The sequence below is a fragment of the Protopterus annectens genome, chromosome 9.part0 (assembly GCF_019279795.1).
Source record: "Protopterus annectens isolate FY-2018-M chromosome 9.part0, PAN1.0, whole genome shotgun sequence".
Lineage (NCBI taxonomy): Eukaryota > Metazoa > Chordata > Ceratodontiformes > Protopteridae > Protopterus > Protopterus annectens.
Window position 1 is genome coordinate 93617574 of NC_056743.1, and position 25792 is coordinate 93643365.

Here is a 25792-nt window from a genome sequence, read left to right on the forward strand (position 1 = left end):
GGTATGCCTCCTTGAGATCTAGAGTCACCAGCCAAGACTCCTTGCCCAACATGGGAAGAAGTTGCTGTAGGGTCAGCATTTTGAATTTTGGAACAATGAGGTATGTGTTCAGTGCGGACAAATCGAGAATAGGCCTCCATTGATTTTCTTTTCTTGGTACAAGGAATAGTCTGGAGTAAAATCCTTGGCCTTGTTCCATAGATGGTACCTTTTCTATTGCTCTCATCCTTAGTAAACTGATGATTTGTTTTAGAGCCTCTGATTTCTGGCTTGGTGGAAGGTTTGGCATTCCTCTCTTTTTTGGTAGAGTGTGGAAGTGAAACCTGTAGCCCTTGTCTATTGTTTGTAAAGTCCATTTGTCTCCTGTAATACAATGCCAATTTCTTGAGAATAAGGCTAGCTTTCCGCCAAGGGTGCTTCCAGTTGTTCCCTGGTAGGCGGAATCAGAGCCAAGTCATTGTGTCTGTCCTGTAGAAGTGGTTGCAGTCGCAGCTGTGGCGGCACTTCTTTGGTTGGCAGGTTGCCACTGACGACCCCTGTAGGCACCCCTAGATTGACCTCTGCCTCTTGGGCCTATTTCTGCCTCTCTGTGCTCTGGAGGTGTCTGGAAAGGACCAATTCTTTGAAGGCCAATTTCTGCTAAACCTCGGAGGTTGGACCTGCAAAAATCCTTGACTGTTTGGACAGATTTTGCTTTTTCTTCCACTTTCTTTAGAACCTCCTGTGCAGGGGAGCCAAACAAACTTTGTTTCTCCATAGGGGCATCCAGGAGTTTAGACTTAACATGGTCTGGTAAGGATTGTTCTTTTAACCAGGCATGCCTTCGAATCACTGCTCCAGTCATAGCTGATCTAAATGAAGCCTCCAGTGCATCATAGCCACATTTTAAGAAATGATTACTGACCTGCTGAGAATTGTGTACCAAATCCTGAAGGGACTTACGGTCTAAAGGTTCAGGAGAGGCCAGCTTTTTATTCAGCTGATCTAACAAAAATTCCTGGTACTGTATCATGTGAAATAGACAGTTTAAAGCCCTGGCAGAAAGAGTAGCAGATGTATAAACCTTTTTACCCCATCTCTCTAATACTCTAGATTCTCTTTCAGATGGTAGTGGGTTTTTGGCAGAGGCAGCTGCAACACCTTTAGGGCCCTGAGAAATGGTTTCTGGGTCTGCAGCATGAGCCTTATACAAGTGGTAGTGAGAATCCGGGACCCTGTAGTATCTGTCAGGCTTTGCAGGGGCCGGGGGAAGAGAATCAGGGGCAGTACTGGCATCATTGTATGCATCATCAACAACTGATAGTACAGGTGGAATGGCTAAAGGCCTATGCTGTGGTAAGCGTAGAAAAGTCCTTAGCCTTTTCCTAGAATCAGAAAAATCCTGACCCTGCCATTGGAAGTGTTCCCTCATTGAGTGTAGGGTTTTCCCAAAAGAAAATTCTTCTGGAGGTGAGGCAGAAGGAATGGAGTCTTCTGCATCAGAATCCTCATAAGGTGAGTACGGGCCTTCCTGATGGTCCGATACATCTGAACCACCCGAGGAGTAGTCAGAGGACAAAGGTTCAGGGGGTTCAGTCCTAGGCCTCTTTTCAGGAGGGGGTTGTGAGGCCCTGTCTGGGTGAGGATGGGTTCCCCTGATCAGAGAAATAAGGTCCTCAGCAAGGCTGAGAATCTGGGAACTTGAGGTAGGCCTGTGAGAGGGAGCTTTTGAAGTTAAGGCCTTGGAAAGTTTGGCTGCTTTAGCCCTGGAAAAGGCCTTGATAGACATAGAAACAGGGGGTCTAGCTGCCCCACGTGCAGGAGTAGAGATGTCCAACGGAATAGTGTCAGACAACTCTTGTGTGCCTGCTACTTCAGCAGGAATTTCTGTAGCCGACTCAGCCATGGCCTGTGTGGCCTCGGTTATCGGAGGCATGCTTTCGGCCGAAGGGAGAACCGAGGTCTCGGTTTCAGCCGAAACCTAGACACTCGCGGTAGGCCTAACCGTGGTTTCAGCCGAAACCGCGGGCCGCGAGTGTCGGTCCTTTTCTTTGCGTTTTTTAGCTAAATGTGTAGTCGGAGTCTCCGATGGCATTTTATATGCAAAAGTGGAGCCAAAAAACTCTTCTGCAAACTCCGACCGACGTCTAAGAGTCCGTCGGATGAAGGAAGCACAGGCTAAACAAGCGGATACGACGTGGTTTGGGCCTAAGCAAGGAAGGCAGTAAGAGTGGAAATCCTTATGAGGTATTTGTTTCCCACAAGTTAAACAATTATTTACTTTGTCTGACATCGGCTGAGGCAAGAAAGAGTCCCCAACGGGGTACTTAGCTTTTTAGAAGTCTTTGGTATGCTGAAATCTCTGGATCTGACCGACCGGCACTTGCGAACAGCTTCTGCTTCGGGCACCGCGCGGCAAGAAAGACTGAGGAAAATGGCGTCAGCTGATGCCTTTATACCCCAGCAGCTATGACGTCGGGTGAAGTGCGACATCAGCCGAGGCCAGACCCAGACTTTGGAATCCGGCCGACCGAAGGGCTGCCTGAGGCAGGACAACACATTTGTTATGACTGCAGATGCATCCTTGAAGGACATCCACATTGTAAGGTAGGTTTACCCACTTGTTCTGCACTATGCATCAAATCCTGCAACTCCTTCAAGTCTGGTTGTTCAGGTTGTGACATTTTACTTTTCAATTGAGATAACAGAAACTGTTGGTATTTTAGCATATGAAACTGACAGTTTAAGGCCCTCATGGATAAGGTAGCAGAGGTATATACCTTTTTTCCCCACCTTTCGAAGGATCTGGAATCTCTCTCGGAAGGCAATGGATTTTTGGTAATGGAGGCCTTAACTCCCTTGGGCCCCTGTGAGATGGTTTCTAGGTCAGCAGCATGGCTTTTGTATAGAAATTGGTGTGAGTCTGGAACCCTGCAGTACCTGTCAGGCTTAACTGCAGCTGGAGGTAGAGAGTCCGGGGAGTAAACATCATCTAGGATGTCCAAGACAGGAGGTACAGCCAGAGGCCTGTGCTGGGGTAGCAAAAGAAATTCCCTGAGCCTTTTCTTGGAATCTGAATAATCCTGGCCTTCCCAGTGGAAGTGTTCCCTTAAGATATTCAACGTTTCCCCAAATGAATAATCCTCAGGGGGGATACAGAAGGAATAGACTCCTCTGCATCAGAGTCTTCAAAAGGGGAGTAAGACTGTTCCTGATCATCAGAGTGTTCTGAAATAATGGAGCCCTGATCAGAGGAGGGGGAATCTTCCTCCACTCTGGGCCTTTTGTCCGGAGGTGGCTGAGAACCTTTGATTAGAGTAATTAAATCCTCAGCCATTTTAAGCATCTGTTTCTTAGGCATGGGGCCTGGAGATGAGCCCTGTGTAGCTGGTCTCTTAGGGTGCATGATTGCTTTAGACTTGGTGAAAGCCTTGATGGAGAAAGAAGAGGAAGGTCTGAAGACACCTTGAGTGGAGGTGGACCTGTCCACATTCTGTGTTTCAACGCCAAGAGTGGCTTCGGTATCTGTAGTCAGGGTGTGGGCCGAGAAGCCTGCGACCTCGGGTACAGGAGACACCGCCAAAGATGTCGTCGGTAATCAGGGCTGCGAGGCGCCGCTGAGAACCGGACCACGTGTAGTCGGCTTTGGCGTGGTGTCGGTAGAGGCCGCGGACCTCGAGTGTCGGTCCTTGTCTTTGCATTTTTTAGACAAAACCGGAGTCAGAGTATCCGATGACATAGTATAGTTAAATGCTTTCCCAAAAAAATGATGGACGAACTCCGCCCAACGCTTAATAGTGCGTTTGTTGAATGTAGCACAAAAGCGACAGACCGAGACGTCGTGGTCTGGGCCTAAACAAGGTATACAGAGGGAATGGAAATCCTTATGCGGTATTTGCTTCCCACAAGAAATACAATTATTAACTTTGTCTGACATCGGTCTGAGGCAAGAAAAGTTTCCCCAACGGGGTAACTTGGCTTTTAAGAAGACTTCGGTTTCCAAATTTTTCATAATCTCAGGAGCTGGCCAACCGGCACTTACGAACTGCTTCTGCTTCGGGCACCGCGCAGCAAGAAAGACTGAAGAAAATGGCATCGGCTGGTTCTTTTATACCCCTGTCGCTCTGACGTCAGGGAAGAAGCGATGACAACCGACACCGGACCTAGACTTTGGAATTCGGCCGACCGAGGACCTGCCTGACGGCAGGAGAACCCATCTGTTATGACTGCAGCTGTATGCACGATGAACATCTGTAACAAGCTCTCTTCAGCCCTCTTCCTAGACCTATCCAAGGTATTTGACTAAAATCCCTCTCCATAGATAACCTAGCAATTAGCTGGTTTCATTCTTATCCAAGTGGCAGATAACAAGCTGTACTATGGAAAGATAACCTTTCTTCCCTTTTACCAATCACCCTTGGAGTCCCCCAGGGATCTATATTAAGCTCCCTTCTATTCTCGATCTTCATTAATGACCTGCACAAAGTCATCCCAGATGCAACATGTATTCAGTATGCAGATGACTCCACCCTAATCTGCTCTGCCACCTACCCCACAGACTTCCAATCTTTATCCCAAATCACTTTCAACAAATTAGAGAATTGGCTCACTGGCCGCCATCTACTATTAAACCCAAATAAAACTTAACTGTTACTCTTCTCCCCCACTCACAAGGTCTCCTTACCACCTCAGTCACCAGAACATCTAACAATGGCATCATAATTTCCCCACAACCTTGTACTAAACTACAGGGAGTAATCATCGACAACAACCTTAAGTTTGATGCTCACATCGACAAAATTATTAAAACAGTTAAGAAACTAGGCTCTTTATGCAAGATTAAACAATTCCTAACCCCATCTGCTAGAACTGTGACTGCCCGCACACATTTGCTATCAACCCTTCTTTATGCCTCACCCATCTTCGTAAACCTAAGCAAATCAAACCTCACTGAATTTACTAGCTGCTACAATAATACTGCCAGATTTGCCAAAGGATCAGCTTATAGAACCCATCATTGTCAAAATATTAAATCGTTAGACTGGCTAGAAACTACCCTATCAACTTCAGTATAACCAACTTATAGTTGTTTACAAAATTCTCTACCAACCAGACAGTACACCCATACTGAAAAACATTATCTCCCCCTACAGTAACCTAAAAGCTCTCCACTTCTCCAACAGAATGCTCGTACAAACTATTAAAGCCAACAATTCAGCTGGTGAATCATCATTCTCCAACTCTACTGGTAAAATCTGGAACTTACTTCCTGCAGAACTTACTACAGTTCCCTCCTTAACCCAATTCAAAATATCTCTTAAGAAACACCCAAAAATGCATTGGCTTTGTCCCTGTACAAACCCTGACTAACCCTCACTCAAAAATCAACTATAAATGATAAAATGTATTTACAGGAATGAAACTGATTCTCTGTTTAGAATTCTGAGTACGTCTCTCAACTACTGGAAAGTATTAAAGTAAGGATGATCTCGTCTCAACCATGTATGTTAACTGCTATAAATGCATGTGATTTCCATTATTAGTTGTAATCTCTTACTGCCTACTCGGCTAATAATTTCCAACTATTTCCTGTGTGTATTTTAGAAAATCTTGAACATGTGTGTATATATTGTTGAACAAATGTCCATTTTGTGATAATTCACTGTAATACTTTCACTGTGTTTATACTTGTTATGTATGTCTGGTGCTTTTCTCCCCGGGCCTCTGCTGAAAATGGACCTATATCCAGTCGGGCTTTCTTGGTTAACAAATGTAAAATAAAAAAATAAATAAATAAAAATGTTTCATCATTCTACTTTAAATGTGAACACAGAAAGGACAGGTACGTTGTGTTCTGGGCCTAAACAAGTTACAAAAAAGGTGTGAAAGTCCCAGTGTGGTATCTACTTGCCACAGTGGAGACCATTATTAACTTTCTCTAACATTAGTCAAGAAACAAAGTACAGTTGGGTACACTTACCATAAATGTAGATGTTCGAGTGTATTCACTGTTGCAGTCATTCCATTTGAGATATCTGCCTGCACGTAGCCCTCAGCCGACCTGAATATCAAAGTCTTGGATTCCTGCGTTCTTCTTCCATGACATCAGGTTGTCAGGGGTATAAAACATGCAGCCGACGCCATTACATGAGTATTTCTTGCCCCAGATGTTAGGTGCCCCCATAATGGAAAGCAATTATAAGTTAGGTTACATCTCCAACAAAAAGCAAATACACCAGAAAGCTGAAATACACTAAACAAGAAGAAAAGTATAGCCAAGAGAAGTCAGGGGTCTGGATGGAGGGTAACCAGGACTGCAACAGTGAATACACTCTTAACATCTACATTTATGGTAACTGTACACAACTGTACTAAGTTCTTTGTGTTTCACTGTTCCAGTCATTACATTTGGGTTTATTCCCAAAGCTAAGTAGGGGAGGAAGAAGTTAGAGAGCATTAGGACCAGCTATTAAGCCCTGCAAAACTGCAGTGGCAAAACCAGCTCTGGATTTAGAAAAAATAGGCATGTGGTAATGCTTGGTGAAGGTATGTACAGAGCTCCAAGTAGCAGCTTCTAGGATGTCCCTGGTAGGGACACCTCTGAGAAAGGCTGTAGAGGTAGATGCAGCCCTGGTGGAATGTGATCTTATCCCCAATGGGAAGGTTTTCCATGGTGCTTACAGCAGAAATAAATGCAATGGGCTATCCACTTAGAAATGGTTTGCTTTGAAATGGCCTTCCCCTCTGTCCCTGCAGCAAAGCCAACTAGCAGCTATTCAGATTTTTTGAGAGGCTTAGTCTTGTCCAAATAAAATTGAAGTTGCCTGTGCACGTCCGAAGAGTGCAGTATTCGTTCTCCTTTGTTTTGTGGATTTGAGAAAAAAGTAGGCAAATGAATGGACTAATTAAGGGCCACACTAGACACCAACTTGGGCATAAAGGAAGGGTTGGTCCTGAGGGACACCCTGTCTGCATGGAAGATGATGAATGGCCCCACTGCCATGAGGGCCTGTAATTCAGACACTCTTCTTGCTGAAGTGATGGCTAGAAGGAAGGCTGTTTTCCAAGAAAGGAATTTCAAATCTTCAGTTGCAGCTGGCTCAAAAGGAGGTTGAGTGAGCTTTTCCAATAAAAAGTTAAGGTCCCAGGCTGGAGTAGGGGCTCTTCTGAGTGGTCTTAAAATTTTGGCCCCTCTGAGGAATTGCTGTAGCAGGGGGTGAAAAGAAGAGGGGTGGTTCAGTATTATAATGAGCTGAAACGGCAGAGGCTTGAATTTTAATTGACGAGAAGGAAAGGCCCTTTTGGAGTATCTCTGTTAAGTACTTAAGAATATGCGGTAAGCTGGGCACCGTTTTTGTCATGTGTGCCCCCACCCCCCGCGTCTGGCTCAAGGAACAGTATCTTTTCCACTTTTCAGCATAGGATTTTCTAGTATTAGGCCTCCTTGCCTCCAAAATGACATCTAGCACCTGCTTACTGAGGGATGTTATTGGAGAGCTCAAGGAATTAGCCAGGCTGCAAGGTTCAGGGTTTGACATTGAGGGTGCAGAATCTGGCTCTCCTGCTGGGACAGCAGGGAAGGGGTCTGAGGCAGGTGCCATGGTTCCATCTGTGACGTACTGTGCAAGAGTGGGTACCAGTGCTTGCGTGGCCAGTCTGGTGCAATCAGTATTGTCCTTCGTTTGTCCTGCTTGATCTTTGGCAGAACTTGCGAGAGGAGAGGCAGAGGGGGTAAGGCATAAACTGAGAGGCTTTCCCAGGTGAAGGACAGGGCATCCACTTTCCAAGCTTGACTGTGGGAAGTCCTTGTGCAGAATTTGTCCAATTGGTAGTTCTGAGGGGAGGCAAACAGGTCTATCTCTGGATTCTCCCATTTGTTTCTCAAAAGGTTGAATATCCTTGGTTCCAGTTTCCACTCGTGTGGGTCCATGATATTTCTGCTTAGGTTATCTGCCAGTGAATTTAACTTGCCTGGCAGGAATTGAGCTTGTAGGTGCACTTGATAGCTCAAGGCTGTGTTCCACAGAGCCATGGCTAGTCTGCAGAGAGGGTATGAGTGGGTTCCCCCCTGCTTGTACCACGTAACAGTGGTGTTTGTCTTTACCAATAATTGTCCTGGAAGAATGTGGTCCTTGAAGGCTGTCAGGGAATTCTGTACAGCTAACATTTCTTTTTGATTGATGTGCAGGTGCATCTGACTTGGGTTCCATTTGCCCTGAATGTACTGCCCTGCCAAGTGAGTCCCCCATGCATAGTCTGATGCGTCTGCTATTAAGGTTTGGACGGCAGCGGGTAGAGTGAATGGGAGCCCCTTGTTGTGGTAGCAGGCCTCTGCCCACCAAAGGAACTTTGTCTTTATGCAAGCAATGATAGGAATCATTGATTCCAGGTCCTGAGAATGTTGACACCAAAGGCTTTTTAGATACCATTTTAGTTTCCTCATATGCAGTCTTGCATATGGAATTAGTAGAATGCAAGAGGCCATGAACCCCAGGGCTTGCAGGATTTTCCTTGCAGATAGCTGGTTCTTTGTGGCCAGTAGTTTGAAGTAGGCTGTCAAACTTGTTTCTCTGGCATGAGGTAAGCCATCTGGAAAGTTGTGTTCAAGCTTGCTCCCAGGAATACAACTTGTTGGCAGGGTACAATGTGAGATTTCTTTTCATTTACTGTGTACCCCAGTGAGGTTAGAAGTTTCTTTACAAATGCCAGATGTTTTAGTAGCATGTCCTGACTTTCTGCCTGAATTAGACAATCGTCCAGGTATGGGCATATTTGAATATTTCTTTGGCTGTAAAATGCAATGACTGGAGCTAGACACTTTGTGAATAACCTGGGCGCAGTAGATAAGCCAAAGTGTAGAGAACTGATAGTGCATGGAGCCTGCTCTGAAGCGTAGTTATTTCCTGCAAGATTCCCTTATTGGTATGTGCAGGTAAGCTTCAAGTCTAAGGTTGCCAACCAGGCATCTTTGCCTAGCATAGGAAGCAACTGTTGAAGTGTTAGCATTTTGAATTTTGGGATTACCAAAAAGGTGTTTAGAATATAGAGGTCCAGGATAGGACGCCAAGTGCTGTCTTTTCTGGGTACCAGGAAAAGTCATGAGTAAAAACCTTGTCCCCTTTCCTCTGCTGGGACAAGTTGAATAACCCTGATATTTAGAAGAGAACCTGCTGTTGAGCCTCTGCCCACTGATTTGAGGGTAGGTCTGGCCAACCGTTTGGGGTTGGTAAGGTGTGAAAGTGGAATCTGTATCCTTGGAAAACTATATTTAAAACCCATTTGTCCTGGGTAATGAGTTCCCAGTTTTTTGCATGCAGGGCGATCCTTCCCCCTAAGGGAACAGGCAGTTGAGCAGGGCTTAGAAGGTTTAAGGTTAAGTCATTGTGACATTTTCCCACAGGGGGTGTCTTACTACTTCCAGCTTTGGAAGTGGGAGCCCCCCACTGCTTAGGCCTGTGAGTACCTTGAGACTGTAGCCTAGGTGGTCTGCTGTTTTGGGGTTTGGACTGAGAAGGCTTGGAAGAGACAGGTAAGGACCAATTCTTAGAAGGCCAATGCCTGCTAAATCTGTGAGGCTGAACTTGCAGGAAATCTTTAACAGTTTGCATAGATTTAGCTTTTTCCTCCATCTTTTTAAGGACGACTTCTGCTTTGTTACCAAACAGGCGGTCTTGGTTTAAGGGAGAACCAGTAATTTAGCTTTAACATGATCTGGCAAATTCTGCTCCTTAAACCAAGCATGCCTTCTGAGCACAGACCCAGTGACAGCAGCCCTGCAAGATGCTTCTAAAGAGTCAAAACCACATTGCAAAGTATGTTTACCAACTTGTTCAGCAGAATGCATTAAATCCTGTAATTCTTTATTTTCAGCACAGTCAGGAATCAAAATCATTTTCTGTTTAAGTAGTCCCATAATATGCTTCTGATACTTAAACATATGAAACTGGCAGTTTAAGGCCCTAATTGCCAAATTAGCAGAAGTGTATACCCTTCTTACCCCATCTATCCAAGGCCCTGGAATCTCTATCAGAGGGGGTAGGGTTTTTGGCAGTAGTAGCCTTAATGCCTTTAGGTCCTTGGGAAATGGTCTCTGGGTCCGCAGAAGGATTCTTGAAGAGAAACTTGACAGTCAGGTACTCTAATACCTGTCAGGCTTCCTGGGGGTTGGAGGTGAAGTGTCTGGGGCCAGGCTAGATTCTAAGAAGGAATCATCTACAATGTCCAGGACAGGAGGGATAGCTAAAGGCCTGTGTTGAGGAAGGAGTAAGAATTCCCTAAGCCTCTTTTTGGAGTCAGAGTAATCCTGGCTTTCCCAATGGAAATGCTCCCTAAGAGTGTGCAAGGTTTCACCAAAAGAAAAATCTTCTAGAGGGGAAGCAGAGGGAATGGAATCCTCTGCATCAGAATCCTCATAGGTAGATAAGGGCAAATCCTGGTAATCAGAAGAAACAGAAATTTCAGAATCCTGATCAGAAGAATCAGAAGGAAAATCAGCTCTAGGTCTCTTAGAGGATGAAGGCTGGCTTCCCCTAATTAAAGTAATAAGGTCTTTAGCCATTCTTATTTGTTTTTTAGGCATATGGGCCTGACCATGCGGTTTGGACGTCTGTTTTCTAGGTGTGGATCGAGTTTTAGGCCTTGAAGAAGAAGATGGCGTCTGTTTGAAATGCAAGTCAGTAGGCCTGAATACACCCTCAGATGCCAGTGCCTGCACAGCGGCTCCGGACCCATCCAAGGTAGAGACATCCCACAAGTTCCACAGTCAAAGAAGCATCTCGCAGCATACCGGACTCCGAATGGGTCTCAATAGAGGCCTGCGAATCTGAAGTAGCGGGTATCAGGGGCTGTGAAAGCGCCTCACTGAGTACTGGTGACTAGCTTAATGGAAGCACCGTCGGCAGCTTTGGACCTATGCGGTCTCTCTCGGTCTTTACCTTTACGGTTTTTCTGAATGTCGGTAGTGGGATGGCTTACCGAATACATTTCTGGATAGTTAAACCAAGTACCAAAATAATTTGCTGCAAAAAGAAACAGACAACGAATAGTCCTAGGGTTGAATAAGGCACAAAACCAACAGCAAGGGACGTCATGGTCTGGGCCTAAGCAAGGAATGCAGTACGAATGAAAATATTTATGAGGTATTTGCTTTCCACAGGTAATACAATTGTTAACTTTTACTGACATCGGTTAAGAGCAAGAAAAAGGATCCCCAACAGGGTACTTAGCTTTTTTGGTTCTGAAACTCGAAAACGAAAATTTCAGGAGTTGACTGACCAGCACTTGCAAACTGCTTATGCTTCGGGCACCGCACAGCAAGGAAAACTGATGTAATGGCGTTGTCTGCATGTTTTATACCCCTGACGGCATGACATCATGGAAGAGACAGCATCCGACACAGGAATCCAAGACTTTGATATTCAGGCCGGCTGAGGACTACCTGCAGGCAGATAACCCAAATGTAATGACTGCAACAGTGAAACACGAAGAACATCAGAAGTTCCCCAACAGGATAGTTAGCTTCAGAAATCTTCCCCAGGTGTGGACCAACCGACGCACTGACTAGCATTCGGCTTCAGGTTCAGACAGCAAGAAAGAACTGGAGGTGTGGCACCAGCTGACTTCCTTTACATCCAGACATCTCGACATCGGTCAGGGTATCCCCCAACTTTAAGAGGAGAAAATTCTCTGACAGTAAGGCCAATCAAGGACTTCCACTAAAGGAAATCCAATCAGTTATGAATGCAACAGTAAAACATGAAGAACATTATATGTTCACTGTTGCCCAAGTCTCCCATGCCTTAGTTAGTTCTTTTCTTTCATCCACAATTTTTTTAAAACTGATGTACATCATGACAAATTTGAAAAAAAACTTCACTTCATTTTCCACTCTACGAGGTCTAAATTTCACCATCATTTTCTTCTTTAATTGTACAGTTAAATTCTGGAAAATAGCCTTTCAAGGAAATTCTTTACTTTTATCAAGATTTCTGCCAAAGAAAATTTCTCAATAGTCACATCGCAAAAAAGTTTGTTGCCTACATCTGTTACACTAAAACCCTAGAGCAAAAAAATATTGTCAAAGAAACAAATGACTCATTATTTGCTTTGATTTCTATTCCTACAAGTGTTTTATGCAGACCATAAGTCCCTCCTGGGTATTCTGCATATCTACCACACTATGATTTTAATTCTGTTCATTTCTTCCAGCAACAGCAGCTGCACAAGTTTTTTTTCTCACTAATGCTTGTCCATCAAATCTCTTTCCTCCATCATTCAGATGTTTAAGGGGGTGCCCTGTGATGGGCTACAGAAAACAGCTAGTCCAGCTGGATATGCTTCCTTCCTTTCTGTCACATTCTCACTCACTTTAATCTCATTCACTGCCAACTCCTTTGCAGACACTTATCAAAAAAGTTTTTCAACTGTTATAGCCCACTGCATAGCTCCCAACTTCTCCAGCACCTCCTTGCTTATCACGTGCTCCAGGACGGAGTCATCTAGATCCCCTTAACTCCAAGATACTCACCGTTACAATTATTTCTACAACCTTCTTTTTTCAGACACATTGCTGCCTCTTTCAAAAACCTTCTTGAAGGCATCCTACATACAAAAACAGACGACTGCCAGAAACAGTCCTCCAATGTCACCTAGCAACAGCTGAAAACGAGTAGGGAAAGTTGCCTGGTGCCCTGGCCAAATTCCCCTAAATAAAACACACACACTACAAAGAGATGAAACAGAACAGACCCTCTACCAAGCAACATATGCCACATCATTAATAAAATGCATCTGCGCACATGTACTTCCTTAACTGTCACATTTCCTTCCACCCTAACAAAAGAAAAAAGAAAGGACTCAATGGCGAACAGACTCATGCCAAAGTAACCCTTCAATGTAATGATAAACCACTAAACTTGTTCCACACTGCCACCTGAATGGTGGTAGTACTGATGTGCATTAAATGTATGTGGCAATTAAATACAAGTAGGAGCTCCAGCATCACATTAGCACTCTTAAAATAAGGAAAAAACATACCTTGCAGAACACTATTACAGCAGTAAAATTCGAAGTACTATGCAATAGGTAAACCCCAGGCCCTTAATCTAATGAACCAACACTGTCATACATACCTTTAAGACAAAACAAAGGTTTAAAGAATGCTACCAACAAATATTAGGAGCGGGAGCAACATAGGTATCCTATAATAATCACAGGAGAGCCTACAAAGCAACCATCACAAAGTAATGGTTAAAAGATGAAGTTGCCCTTTCCCATTAAATATTAAACACCTATGACTTTTAAAGTAACAGGCCAGAACACAGTGAAAAGTGAAATCTTAATATTAACCAAAAAGACAGAAAAAAAAATCAGAATTTATTTAAAAAGATGGCATTGCCCTTAAGTGGATATGCAGTAATGTAACATCTGCAAACCATACCAAAAAAGTAGAAGTAACACATGCCTCCCTCTAACATTTCACCAACAGAAATTACTACCATACCTTAAAAACAAGCACTCTACAAATAGATTATACTCCAAGCAGACTTTAAGCATAAACTGGACAGGATCACCTACAATATAATAATGTCAACAACACTGAAAAACTTGAAGCAAGTTTTAAAGAGAGAAGACCCGAGTAGACAAAACCTAGGAAAATACCTTAAGTACAAGCACTTTTTTTTTTTTTTATACTCAAACTTTAGCCAACTCAGACATGATAATCTAACACCAAATCAAATCTAAGAAATTTTAACTACCACAAAAGTATCATCTTCATACCAACAGTCAAACAATGATTGATAGCTGCTAACCAAATTAGCAGTTTACCATAAACCACCCGCTTCAATGTCAGGACAGCTCTCCCAACACTTTCATGCAGCTACCACATTAATGAAAAACAAGCAATCTCCCTAAACAGCTAAACTACTGCCATCACTCCCTGAAATAGCATCATCCACTATAGCAAAACCCTTACCATCTACTTTAACCTCTTCCTCGTAGAAAGCATCCTTTTTCATTACTCACGCATGTTACAATTATATCACAGACCTAAGGCATCAAATAATAATTTGCAACCTGTGACCCCACTAAAACATTAGAAAAAGTCATGCACATCAAAGTTCTGGAACATGTTAAAAGTGTGGGCCATTTCCCAAATGCAGCATGGATTCAGAAAAAGTTTACAACACACCAACTGTAATATAAAGTTACAAATTATATCTTTTCAGACATGAAAAGACATGAGGACGACTTTTAAAACACTGGATCGCCTACTTTTTATTTAACTTAGAATCTCAGCTTCAGAGAAGCTATGCAAGTGGTTTAAAAATGAACCAATCAAATTTTCCAAGTAACAACTGGGTGTGCTCAAAACAGGTGCTCCACAGGATAAGTACTAGCACCATCTTCTTCATTCATTACCTACTATCAGAACTTCCCCACATCCAACTTACCATGTATGCTGATTTATACCTTTTGAAACCAAGCAAACCATCCAATAAAATCGAAACATGCACTCTTGACTTCAAACTTCAGCACATGGTTACAAAACAAACTTACACTTCATACAAAAAAATAAACGCTTCCATTATTTGGTATGAAACCCACACATAAGTCCCTAATTTAAAGCAATACCTCATACATAAATACTAGTTATTTGGATAGATCCAACACACACCTTTAGGAAACAAGCTGAAACCAGTGCTGATTTCATCAAAAGCCATGGGCTCAATTACAAAATACAACACTCACAGTACGTAAAACAAGACAATCTCTTGAAATAAACTACCCTATCCCAATACTGAAATATCACTCCCCTAAATCGCTTTCAACTCTACGTGCAACACTTCAACACTCTAAACAACTGTCATCCGTCACTTCTGCCTCCACTGTTTCTTCCTGGAGAAAGCCCAGTTGGATATCATTCACAGGATGAGATATGCTTCTCCTAGGCAGCGGTCCACAATCACCGGGCCACGGAACGGTACTGGGCTGCACAGAAACTTTCAGGCAGGAGTGAAAACAAAAAAGTGAATGCGTGTATGCATGTGTGTGTGAATGTGCTTATGTTTCTGTCTGCATGTGTGAGTCAATGCATGTATGAAAGCAAAGGAGAATGTGTGTGTGTGTGTGTGTGTGTGTGTGTGTGTGTGTGTGTGTGTGTGTGTGTGTGTGAGAAACAGTGATATCAATGGAGCCGTTATTTTATGCTCGCTATGCAGTGCTTTTGCTGTTTGGCAAGTGTAAAATAAAAAGAAATGAAATGGAAAAAAAAGTGTGTTTCTGCAGAACAGACTGAGTGTAGCGTGCGTGAGTACACACGTCAGAGAGAAAGTTAAGAGTGAGAGTGATCCCTGGCAACAGCAGCATCATCAGTTAAGAGGTCTGCAGACATCTCGACCAAACCTCTCGCACAATAAATCTGGACAGCGCGCACAAACTCTGGGCACAAAAATTCTGGACAAAGCCAAAAATAACAGGAGGGCAAAGCCCCCCCCCCCCCAAATAGGAAAAATTTTAAATATTGCTCTCAAAGTTGACAGAATTCAAGGTCGTGTGTTACCATGCATTTTCTGAAGGATATGAAGTCAAACTCAAATGCCTGTCATTATACGACTTCAGTCATCACTTAATCACCACAAAAATCCAGAAACCACAAATTTTATGCGGAACAGACCAAAACTCTGAGGCAAAAATATGACGGTTGAGAGGTACAAGAGCCACATATAATAGGGACAGATTTTAAATATTTCTGTTATAAACTTAGAAAGTTGCTAGATTCAGAAAAAGGTTTCCATTAAGATTGTGTACCTCTCAAACATACCTCTAAACCTCTCTCACAATAAATCTGGACAGAGCCATAAATAACAAGGACAGATTTAAATACGGTTTTTATAAACTTAGTTGCTAGAATAAGCACTGAAAATCCTGTTTCCATTTTCAACATCCTTTCTTTGTGAAGCAGGGTTTTCTACGACAGCAACCAAAACAAAACTACGGAGTAGAATGGACATAAAAAACACACTTCAGGTGTCACAGTCTCCCATCACCCCTAGATGGGACCATCCAACTGCAGGGAAACAAGCTCAGGGATCACACTGATTCTGTATTATGGTGAGTTGCATTTATTATACACCTTATTATGCTTTATTTTTGTGTGCGGGCTGGTCTGTGGAACACTGTCTTGCATTGAAACCGGTCCAAAAAAGGTTGGAGACTGCTGTCCTAGGACACTCACTATAACTACTTTATATGGACTACAGCCCTTCTGCTACTCAAAGGCTTTAAATTAAAGACCTTAACCATGGACTACAGCCCTTCTGCTACTCAAAGGCTTTAAATTAAAGACCTTAACCATGTTGGTATGTTGACTTGGGGATCATTTTCAGCTACAACCAAGACTGGTCACATTTAAAATACACAGAACTTTAACATCACACTGGACATTAACATTGCATGGTGACGTCACACATTTACAGCAGTATTCACAACATACAGCTCTCAACTGGTTATCTTCACAGCAGTATTGCTTTCAATTATTTTCTTAAGTTGTATACACAATAAAATGGTATTTGTACTGTTACTGAGAGCACTGATCTACTTTTAATCAGTTGAGTGATTGTTGTCATATTGTTACAAAATATGGCTAACTGTAGTAATTTCAAGGTTTCTCACAAAAAAGTTAAATGCAAGCAATTTCTCCACTTATTGCGGCAGCTAATCTATTCCTTTCAGATTTAGTCAACAGACTAGCATTTTAATGTTGCAAATACATGAAGAATATTTTAAAATGTGCCCCTGACACAAACACAACACTTTCATAAGACATCAGAAATTAACAATTTTCCCGGCTTCTGATCTACACTCCAAAAAAAAAAAAAAACTTCCTGATGCGTACCACTGCAAATTCTTTAGAGAGATCATACACATCCCTATGAATTTACAGGTGAATTATCTAAGCCCAAGAGAAATTTTTCCTATATGCATTCCCATTTGAATCATACTGCACTGAACTGCTATTGATAAGTCACTTCCTCCTTCTTTTACTTGTATATCACCTTATATACTTACCAGCCATACTTCAAGAAATGTAAAAGGGCACACTTTTTTAATTTCACAGATGTTATGCCACCATCTCTGACTTCCCTCGCTGTAATACATATGTTCTGCATAGCACAGTTTAGGCACATAAGAAACTTTAAGAAATAGAAGATTGTGTTAAAATAAAACAGAGCTCATTAAAAACTACTAGACCTTCATTTTAAACCAAAGAAAATCACTAATGAAATGTATAGACATTTTCTCACATGACATTATAAATCCATAATACAAGTAAGTGCCCTGTACATGCTTTTTACCAATGGCCAGGAATGTGACAGGAAATGGCCCTGTACCAGTCCAATTAACACAGTTAACAAGTAAATCAAAGAAAATATTTGGGGTAAGCATCTCCCAGCAACAGTGTCAACCAGGAGCACTTGGGCAGATTTTGCTCCGATGGGGATCAGCAGAGAGGAGTACCCTGATAAATCAGATAGGACTGTATGCCAACTGGAGCAGACATAATGACACAAATATACTCAATGTAATTATAAACCATATGTACATAACCAACAGTGTATTATGAGCAGCAGAGTGGCAAAGAGTAAATTAGTACTGTACTGCTGACTTGCAGCGTTTGGTTCTCAATTTCAGTTCTTAACTGAATGCCTTCTTTTAGGAGTGTGAATATTCTCCAACTATCTAGGTAGGATTTTGGCATATAATACAGCTTCTTCCCACATCAAAAACTTACAGAAGGTATAACTGTAACCATCCAGATGGCCTACAGGAGTGTGCGCACATGTACAGCCTATGACAGAATAGTATCCTAAGATTAATTTCTCTGCACAGTGCCCAGTGAGTGATAGGACAGCCTCTGGCTCCCTCATATTCCTGAAATGGATTAAATGTATTATCTAAGGATAAATGAATGAATGCACCTATCACCCACTACAGCACATTTTGCCTGCTTCATACATGAACATCACACAAGTTCAGTGTGATCAAGGTCACCTGCCACTTCTTTGCAACCTTTTCAAAGTCTTTTTTCAACTGACCATCCTGCTGTATTACCCTATGGCTTGGTTCAAGCCCTCTGATATTGTAAAAGGATGAAAACAGGGCAACTAAGGCATACTTGGCTGTGGTGAATCCAGAAAGGGCTAAAATATCATCAAAAACACCAGGGAAGAAACACTTACAAAACAGCACACACAAATACTTTAAGGGTGATAACAGTGGAGCATTTCCAAACACCTTGGCCTTCAGTCTCACATTTATTATTTTTAAGACAAACCTCTTTTTCAATAGCCACCAGCTGTCAAATTCTGAAACAAGCAGTAACCCCTCAAAAGAACATACTGCTCTACTACAATCATTGTGTATTAATAGTCAGGTCAGATATGCTTCTGAAACTTTCTGTACACATGCACTTGCCACTCAAATGTAACGACATTTAGTGTACAGGACAACGAGGCTTTCTACTCACAGATATGAAAGATTACTGCAAACTGTACTGCATCTCCAATGCACTTCACATATTCCCAATGTGAAGGACTCTTACTGGAGTAAAGAAATATTTCACACTTTCTAATACAGAAGTGCAAAAATTACATCTACCAGTTAAACAAACTAGCTTGCCAAAGGAGAGCGCAAAAAAAACTATTCGTCAGTAAATGATAATGTGCAAATAAGATGCCACTTACTCATAATCTTCATATTCTATGTCATTACCCTCCACAGACTGGCCCTGGTTATCAGAAGATGTAGCAGATGATGAAGACGTGGTAGTCGGACGGAGCCGGTTCTGTTGATACCTCATGGAACGCTGACGAATACTGTCCCTTCTAGAAAGATACTGAATCATCCTCTGAGCATAGTATGCAGCTGGCGACAACCTAAAATAGGAAAAACACAAGTACATGACTTACAGTTAGTGCCACAGATTCTTTCCAGTTAGATACAACTAATGGGGTTAGCATAATGATAAAGGTATTTACCTCACATACACACTGTACAGGGTTTGAGTCTCTCATTTGATGGAAACTGGCTAGGCTCAAAATTGACTACAAGCACAACTAGCCTAGTACTTACCACTGAATGCACTTAACAGATTTACCCTACCTTACAGTGCTCTAGAAGTTACTTTTCGACAAAATGCAACTCTAAAGGACATCCAAAATCTTCCTAAAGCAATGCAGCAATGCCTTAAGGTCCAGCAGCAAACTATGTCCATACAAATTACTTTTCAATATCTGGCGTATACTTCTGTACATAGTTAATACTCATTTATCCATAACGAAGTGGCTAGCCAAACTGCATTATTACTTCACAGCGCGCACACAAAAAAGTCAACACTACTTGATACAAATTAGAAAGATACAAAATGTGCAACCTATCACATTTAACTCATTTAATCACGAGATCTTCTAAGCCAGGAAACCATTTGCTTCCTGAGGGCTCTTCTACAAAATCCTCTACTGAAATAGATTTGTATCTGATAAACTATGCGAGTTACATAAAGTATAAACTATTATAGCTCTAAGGTAGGCAATGGGCTATACACTGGTATTGGTATCGGAGGTCTGTCTGTAGATGCTGACTTTATATTTATTCCAGACTTGTGAAAGATACTTTGTTTGTCACAAACACTAGTGATAATACTCAAAGACCTCTATCTGTAACTGTCAAGAGAGATCCATGATACCAGTGAGAAAACTGTTCACCTGTTCAAGAGCTTTCCAATGATGTACAAGACAGGAGAGTTTAATGCCATTTTGTGTAACTGATGAAGCTATGCAAATTATATATGTATTTTCACAATAATTAAAAATACTAATCTAGAAAACCAGATATGTTATATTGTATGTATTAGTGGCAACATTCTAGGCCTTAATGCTTTATGTAAGTTGGCACCATCTGTTCACATGCAGGTCTAATAGCTTTTATGAAATTAAAACAGTTATGAAAATGCTTTCCCAAAGGAGCATATCTCAGTATGCCTTCCAGTTATCCACCATGTTTTAAATTTCTTTTTTTTTACTCACATCCACAGCTAGAGTACACCAACCCCAACAAAACAGTATCACTCTGTTTCTGCATTAACAAGGAAATGTGCCTTCTTTTTTTTTTTTTTTTTTTTTTTTTACTTTTTGCATACACTCCTTAAATCCAGCTCTGCACATCCCATGCTGCCATTTCATGTCAGCTTGTAGATGTCATCTTGCTGCCTTAGTTTTATGTACCTTTACAAGGACATCAGAAAATAGACTTTGAAGACAGTGATGAGTAAGATCATTTCAAGAGTACGATCATTTCAAGAGTACAGTGAAGCCTCCTGTAAAGAGGAGTATATTCTTACAGTACACACAGGCACTCTCCTTTCCGGAGTGCTACACCCTTACAGAAAGCAATGAGTTAAATTCATCTGCAACTAATGAACTACACTACTCCATCGTACCAATCAAGCAGTTATTTGGTGACCCTACCATTACTAGTCACTCTCCATCCACATCTCTCCTCATTCTGAGTATTAAACTAGCTCATATGAAATTGAAATGCAAACACCAAAGCTAAAAAAAAAAAGTTCAAAAAATGGTGTAAGCAAAAACAAACAGACCACAGGTAACTTATCCATTATGCAAATTCTGCAATTATGTTCCATACCCATTAAATCATATTTTCAGTACAGATTTCTACTCTCAGTTGGAGAACCAACTTCAGTATTAACACTGATAACACTCTCTTGGGATTCAAAGATTTCAGCAAATTAAAGCTCGGTCACAGAGACTCCTTTTCATAATAATTCACTACAAATACTACCCCAAACCACAGCTACTACGTCCGATTCACCAGCACTTTCCAATTACAAATCAATCAGAATCAAAACACATTTTTCGAACAAAATGCTAAATGCCATTTTATCTCCACTATCAAAAATATTAGAAAAATGTTTTCATATACGTCATCTAACAGATAACCAGCTTCTGTCTTCAACCCAACACAACTTCTGTCTTCATCACAGCACAACTATTGCTTTGCTCAACTAATTTTGTTAAGACTGTCAATACCCACAGAAATGTCAGAAGCCTAGTCTACACTACCTTTCCTAGACGTACCAAAACTTTTGATATAGTCTCCCACCAGAAACTCCTACACAAACTTTTATCCTTAGGGCTCACCAACTCTTTAATGCAACAGCTCCATAGCTACCTCCCAAGCAAACAGTAAAATGGAAAAAAGACTTCTTCATCCTCTTGCCAGTAACTAATGGTCTCCCTCAAGGATCTATATACTACGACCTATACTTTTCAACATATTCATTAATGACCTGCTACAAGAAATGCTTCCCTGGTTAAATATGCTAAGGACCCAGCCCTAATCTGATTAGCTCTGCCAAATCTCTCTCTACACTTCAAGACCTTACACAACAATCCTTCTTCTCAATTGAAACATGACTAAATAACTAAATGCTACTAAATCGTATACACAAAATTACTGCCCTTCACCCCAAAACACAGCTCTGCAAAAACACTATTCTCTACCAACACCATCATGACAGAAGCAGACCTCACAAAATAACTGGATGCCATCATATACGACCAGCTGAAATTAGACCACTACATATTAAGATGTGGATAAAAAAAACTCATAAAAAACTAAGCAGATTACACAGAGTAAACACTTACATCACGGATACAGCCAGAAGACTTGCAGCCTTTACTTTCTTACTGCTACGTCTCCTCTTTACCTCCCCAATCTTCACTAATATTCAAGTATCATAATTCAGTCTAAAGAATGCCCATCAATGTAAGACCCTCACATTTGCAATTCTAACCAAAAGAAAAAAAAACAGTAAGTTATCTTCAATCCCAGCATAACTCAAAAAAATAAAGGTGTGAATAAAGTACAGCTCTGCAAGTTGCACTTACCCATAACAAGATTTTCAAATTCCTCACTGCTGCAGTAGCCTTTATGCTATATGGGCTGTGTCTTGTCCGTGACACAACCATCCAGTTTCCAAAAGCTCTGGCTCCCTCCCACACCTTCACTATGACTGCGGACAAGTAACCCTGAAGGGAAAATCAGCACTCAAAGAATCAGGACTTTCTTGCCCAAAACTTAAGGGCATACTCATAAAACTACAAAAACAAGAAGCTACAATTAAATTTATCAATCACTAAAAAAAACCAAGAGGATGGATAACAGGCTAAACTTTAACAACAGTGAGGAATTCAAACACAGACAATGTACTATGGTCATCATTTTCACTATTGCAATAGCCTTCTGGATATGGATTAATTACCAAAGCCTATCCAACCTGGAACGAAGGGAAGGGAATGGATCAAGGAGCCTCTAGAGAGCGATTCAAACAAAGCCTGCCATGGATCTAGAAAGAGAGTCCAGTTTGTAATGCCTTGCAAAGTTATGTTCAGAGGACAATGTAGCTGCCCAAAGAACACTGAGTGCACCCCTTTCCAACATGCCATCAAAACCGACAAGGTTCTAGCTGAGTCTTTATACTGCCTCAAACTGGTTTATCAAGATGGAATTATAGCAAGAAGCAATAGCCGAGGACGACCATATGGAAACAGTCTGCTTTGGCACAGGTTTGTCCTTTTTATAAGAAATAAATAAATAGCTCATCAGCTCATCCAGAATATGGAAAAACCTTTCTCACTGGTTTTGAGACAATCAAAGGTCACCTGCAGGTGGGAAATCCAGCATCTCAACCCAACCTGGCCGTATATAGGAGTATGCATTAGGATAATTACAAAACTGACTGTGTAATTGCTAGGGGAGTACTATGTATTTTGAAAAATAATGAGGAACATACAGCCTATTTAATTTTGTTTCGGTAAATAGCTTTACATTGCTGCTCTTAATTCCTGTATTTTCTATCTAATGAAATAAAAAGATGTTTACATCTCATCTAAAGATTCTTGCATCTTGGAGTATTCCACAATGGTAACATTTTTAGACATGAACAGAGGCTAAAGAAGAAACATTGCATGCACAACTCTTTAGGGCTATCTGCCCATGGCAATCACATTTACTAATCAGTTTTCTACAGTTCTGATAGTTAGCAAAGACAAACTCCTTTGTAGGAAAAAAAAAAAAAAAAAACAAGAGCAGTAATAAAAAGAAGTTATGTACTTACCATAACGTTACATGCAAGTTGTTTATCTTGCCTTTATTCTCAAAGATGGGTTTGGAGCCAATTCTCGGCTCCGACACAGCCAATAGCAAAGCTCAAGGTTTGCCAGTAGCTCGAGACAAAGCCCCTTATCCCACAATGCACTGCTGGAATTACCTCAGATCTTGTTTGCTGTGAGTGACAGTATATATAAATATACATACCCTTTTATTTATTACTATCAAGAACACTTCCCAAAGGGAAAGAAGAAATACTGAATAACCAGGATGGCACTAGCCTGTAAGTCAACAGTCAGCCAGGAGGGGGAAGGAGGGTGGGACATGAGAATAAAGGCGAGATAACTCGCATGGAATGTTATGGTAAGTACATAACTTAATGTGAAGTTGTTAAACCTCGCCGTTTATTCTTACTGATGGGTAGCGTCCCTAGCATCCTCAATCTTGGGTGGCTTATGGAAGTATGTTCTTCAGTACCGTGGAACCAAAGGAAGACCTGTCCCTTGAAGCCTTATCTACTTTGTAATGCGTGATAAAGGTATGAGGCTTAGATCAAGTGGCTGCAGCGCAAATATTGTCAAGGGGCAATTTAGCTTGAAAAGCAGAAGACGTAGAGGTGGCTCTGGTAGAATGAGCCTTAGGTTTGTGTGTTAATGGCATGCTCGCATTCTCATAAACAAAGGATATACAACTGGATAACCATTTAGATAAGGTTGTTTTAGCCACTGGATTGCCTTTTCTGGCTTCTGAGAAGGATACAAAAAGTTGATCTGATTTTCTAATATCCTTAGTTCTGTCAAGATAAAATCTGAGCTGTCTGTGTACATCAAGTTTGTGCAGCATGTATTCCAATTTGTTAGAGTGGTTGGGAAAAAAGACTGGCAGCTCAATGACCTGATTGATATTGGATTCAGAACAGACTTTAGGTAAAAATGAGGGGTTTGTTCTGAGAGATACTCTATCAGCATGGAAAATCATGTAAGGTGGTCTGATAGATAATGCTTGAAGTTCTGACACTCTGCGGGCAGAAGTAATGGCCACAAGAAAAATAGTTTTCCAGGATAAATATCTGAGATCACTAGAAGAAGCTGGTTCAAAGGGGGGAAGAATGATTTGAGACAGCATAAAGTTTAAACTCCAAGGAGAATAGGGAATTTTGATAGGAGGTCTCGTGAAGAACGTCTTTAAGAAAAGTCTTAGATAATTTATGGCCCATAACATTTGAGCCATCAAACCCAAGGTGAAAATTTGAGATGGCAGCTAACTGGACTCGAACTGTCGCAGCTGCTGCCCCTTCATTAAAAATCTTTGTCAGGAATTCTAAAATAGATGTTAGTGGAGCTCAGAAAGGGTAAATGTCCTGCATGTTGGCCCAAATTGAGAACCTTTTCCATTTACTGCCATACAATTTCCTGGTAGATGGCTTGTGAGAAGATAAGAGAATTTGTCTTGTATCTTCTGAAATTGAATGAAGCCTGGCAATTAGGGGAAGTGGATTAGCCAAGCAGTCAGTTTCAGGGACTGCAATGAAGGATGGAGGTCCCCTGATGGGTGCGTCAGAAGGTCCGGAACTGGGTCCAGGATCCATGGATCTTCCAACAGATAATGGTGGAGAAATGGGAACCAGATCTGTCGAAGCCAGTTGGGGGCTATGAGAATAACAGTCCTTCCCAGCGATTTTTGCTTTCTGTAAAAATCTGGGTATCAATGGGAAGGGTGGAAAAGCATAAAGGAGAGTCAGGGGATGACCCAAAGGTGGTATTGGGGCAAAAAAGCTTCTGCATTTTGAATTGATGTGGCTGGCAAAGAGGTTGAAGCAAGACTGGCCCCATTTGCGGAAAATCAACTCGGCAACCTGTTGTTTGAGACACCGCTCATGAGGGAGTAATATCACCCTGCTTAGCTTGTCCGCTATCACGCTTGATTCCCACGGGATGTGCGTTGCTAACAGAAAACGCTGGGACGACACACCCATTTCCGGACTCTGAAGGCTTCACGACAAAGGGGGTAAGACTTGGTTCCGCCTTGCTTGTTCTAGTATCCGCCTTGCTTGTTCAAGTATCAGACTACTGACATGTTGTCAGTCTGAATTGCAATAGTCCCTAGAGGGAAAGAGTCCGGAAAGTACTGCAACATCAGAAGTACCGCTCTCAGCTCTAGAACACTGATGTGCAGATGTGATTCTTGATCTGTCAGTGTGCCTTGGGAAGTCTTTCCCTGAAAACGCCCCCCCCCCCCACCCTATCAGGGAAGCGTCCGTGGTCACAGTGGCTACTGGGGGGGGGAGACAAAGGGTCTTCCGATTGTGACATGAAAAGACGTCAACCACCACTGAAGATATCTCTTGCAAGAATCCGTGATGAAAATCATGTGGTGCATCGGTAGTTTCTGGTACGACCACTGAGCAAAGAGGAGCCATTGAAGAATTCGCATATGTATCCTTGCTAGTGGTATAGCCAGGATTACTGCCGCCATCAAACCTAGCACCTTCAAGACCTCTGCTGCTGTAGCTTTGTTCTTTAACACCAGTGAGTTGCTGTATTGTCAGAGAAGTGAGACTCTTTCGATAGGAAGACGTAGAGTGGTAGTTGAGGCATCTAACTCTGCTCCTATAAAAACG

The 25792-nt window shown here is 41.8% G+C and overlaps 1 protein-coding gene across 1 annotated transcript in view; it reads right to left on the minus strand.

The window, feature by feature from the left end:
- AMBRA1 (autophagy and beclin 1 regulator 1) overlaps positions 1-25792 on the minus strand; it is a gene marked incomplete in the record, with an annotated part of 1868076 nt that overhangs the window by 1083285 nt on the left and 758999 nt on the right. Inside the window, 1 exon segment of the mRNA XM_044082605.1 lies at positions 18726-18917. Within this exon segment, the coding sequence (XP_043938540.1) occupies positions 18726-18917 (192 nt within the window).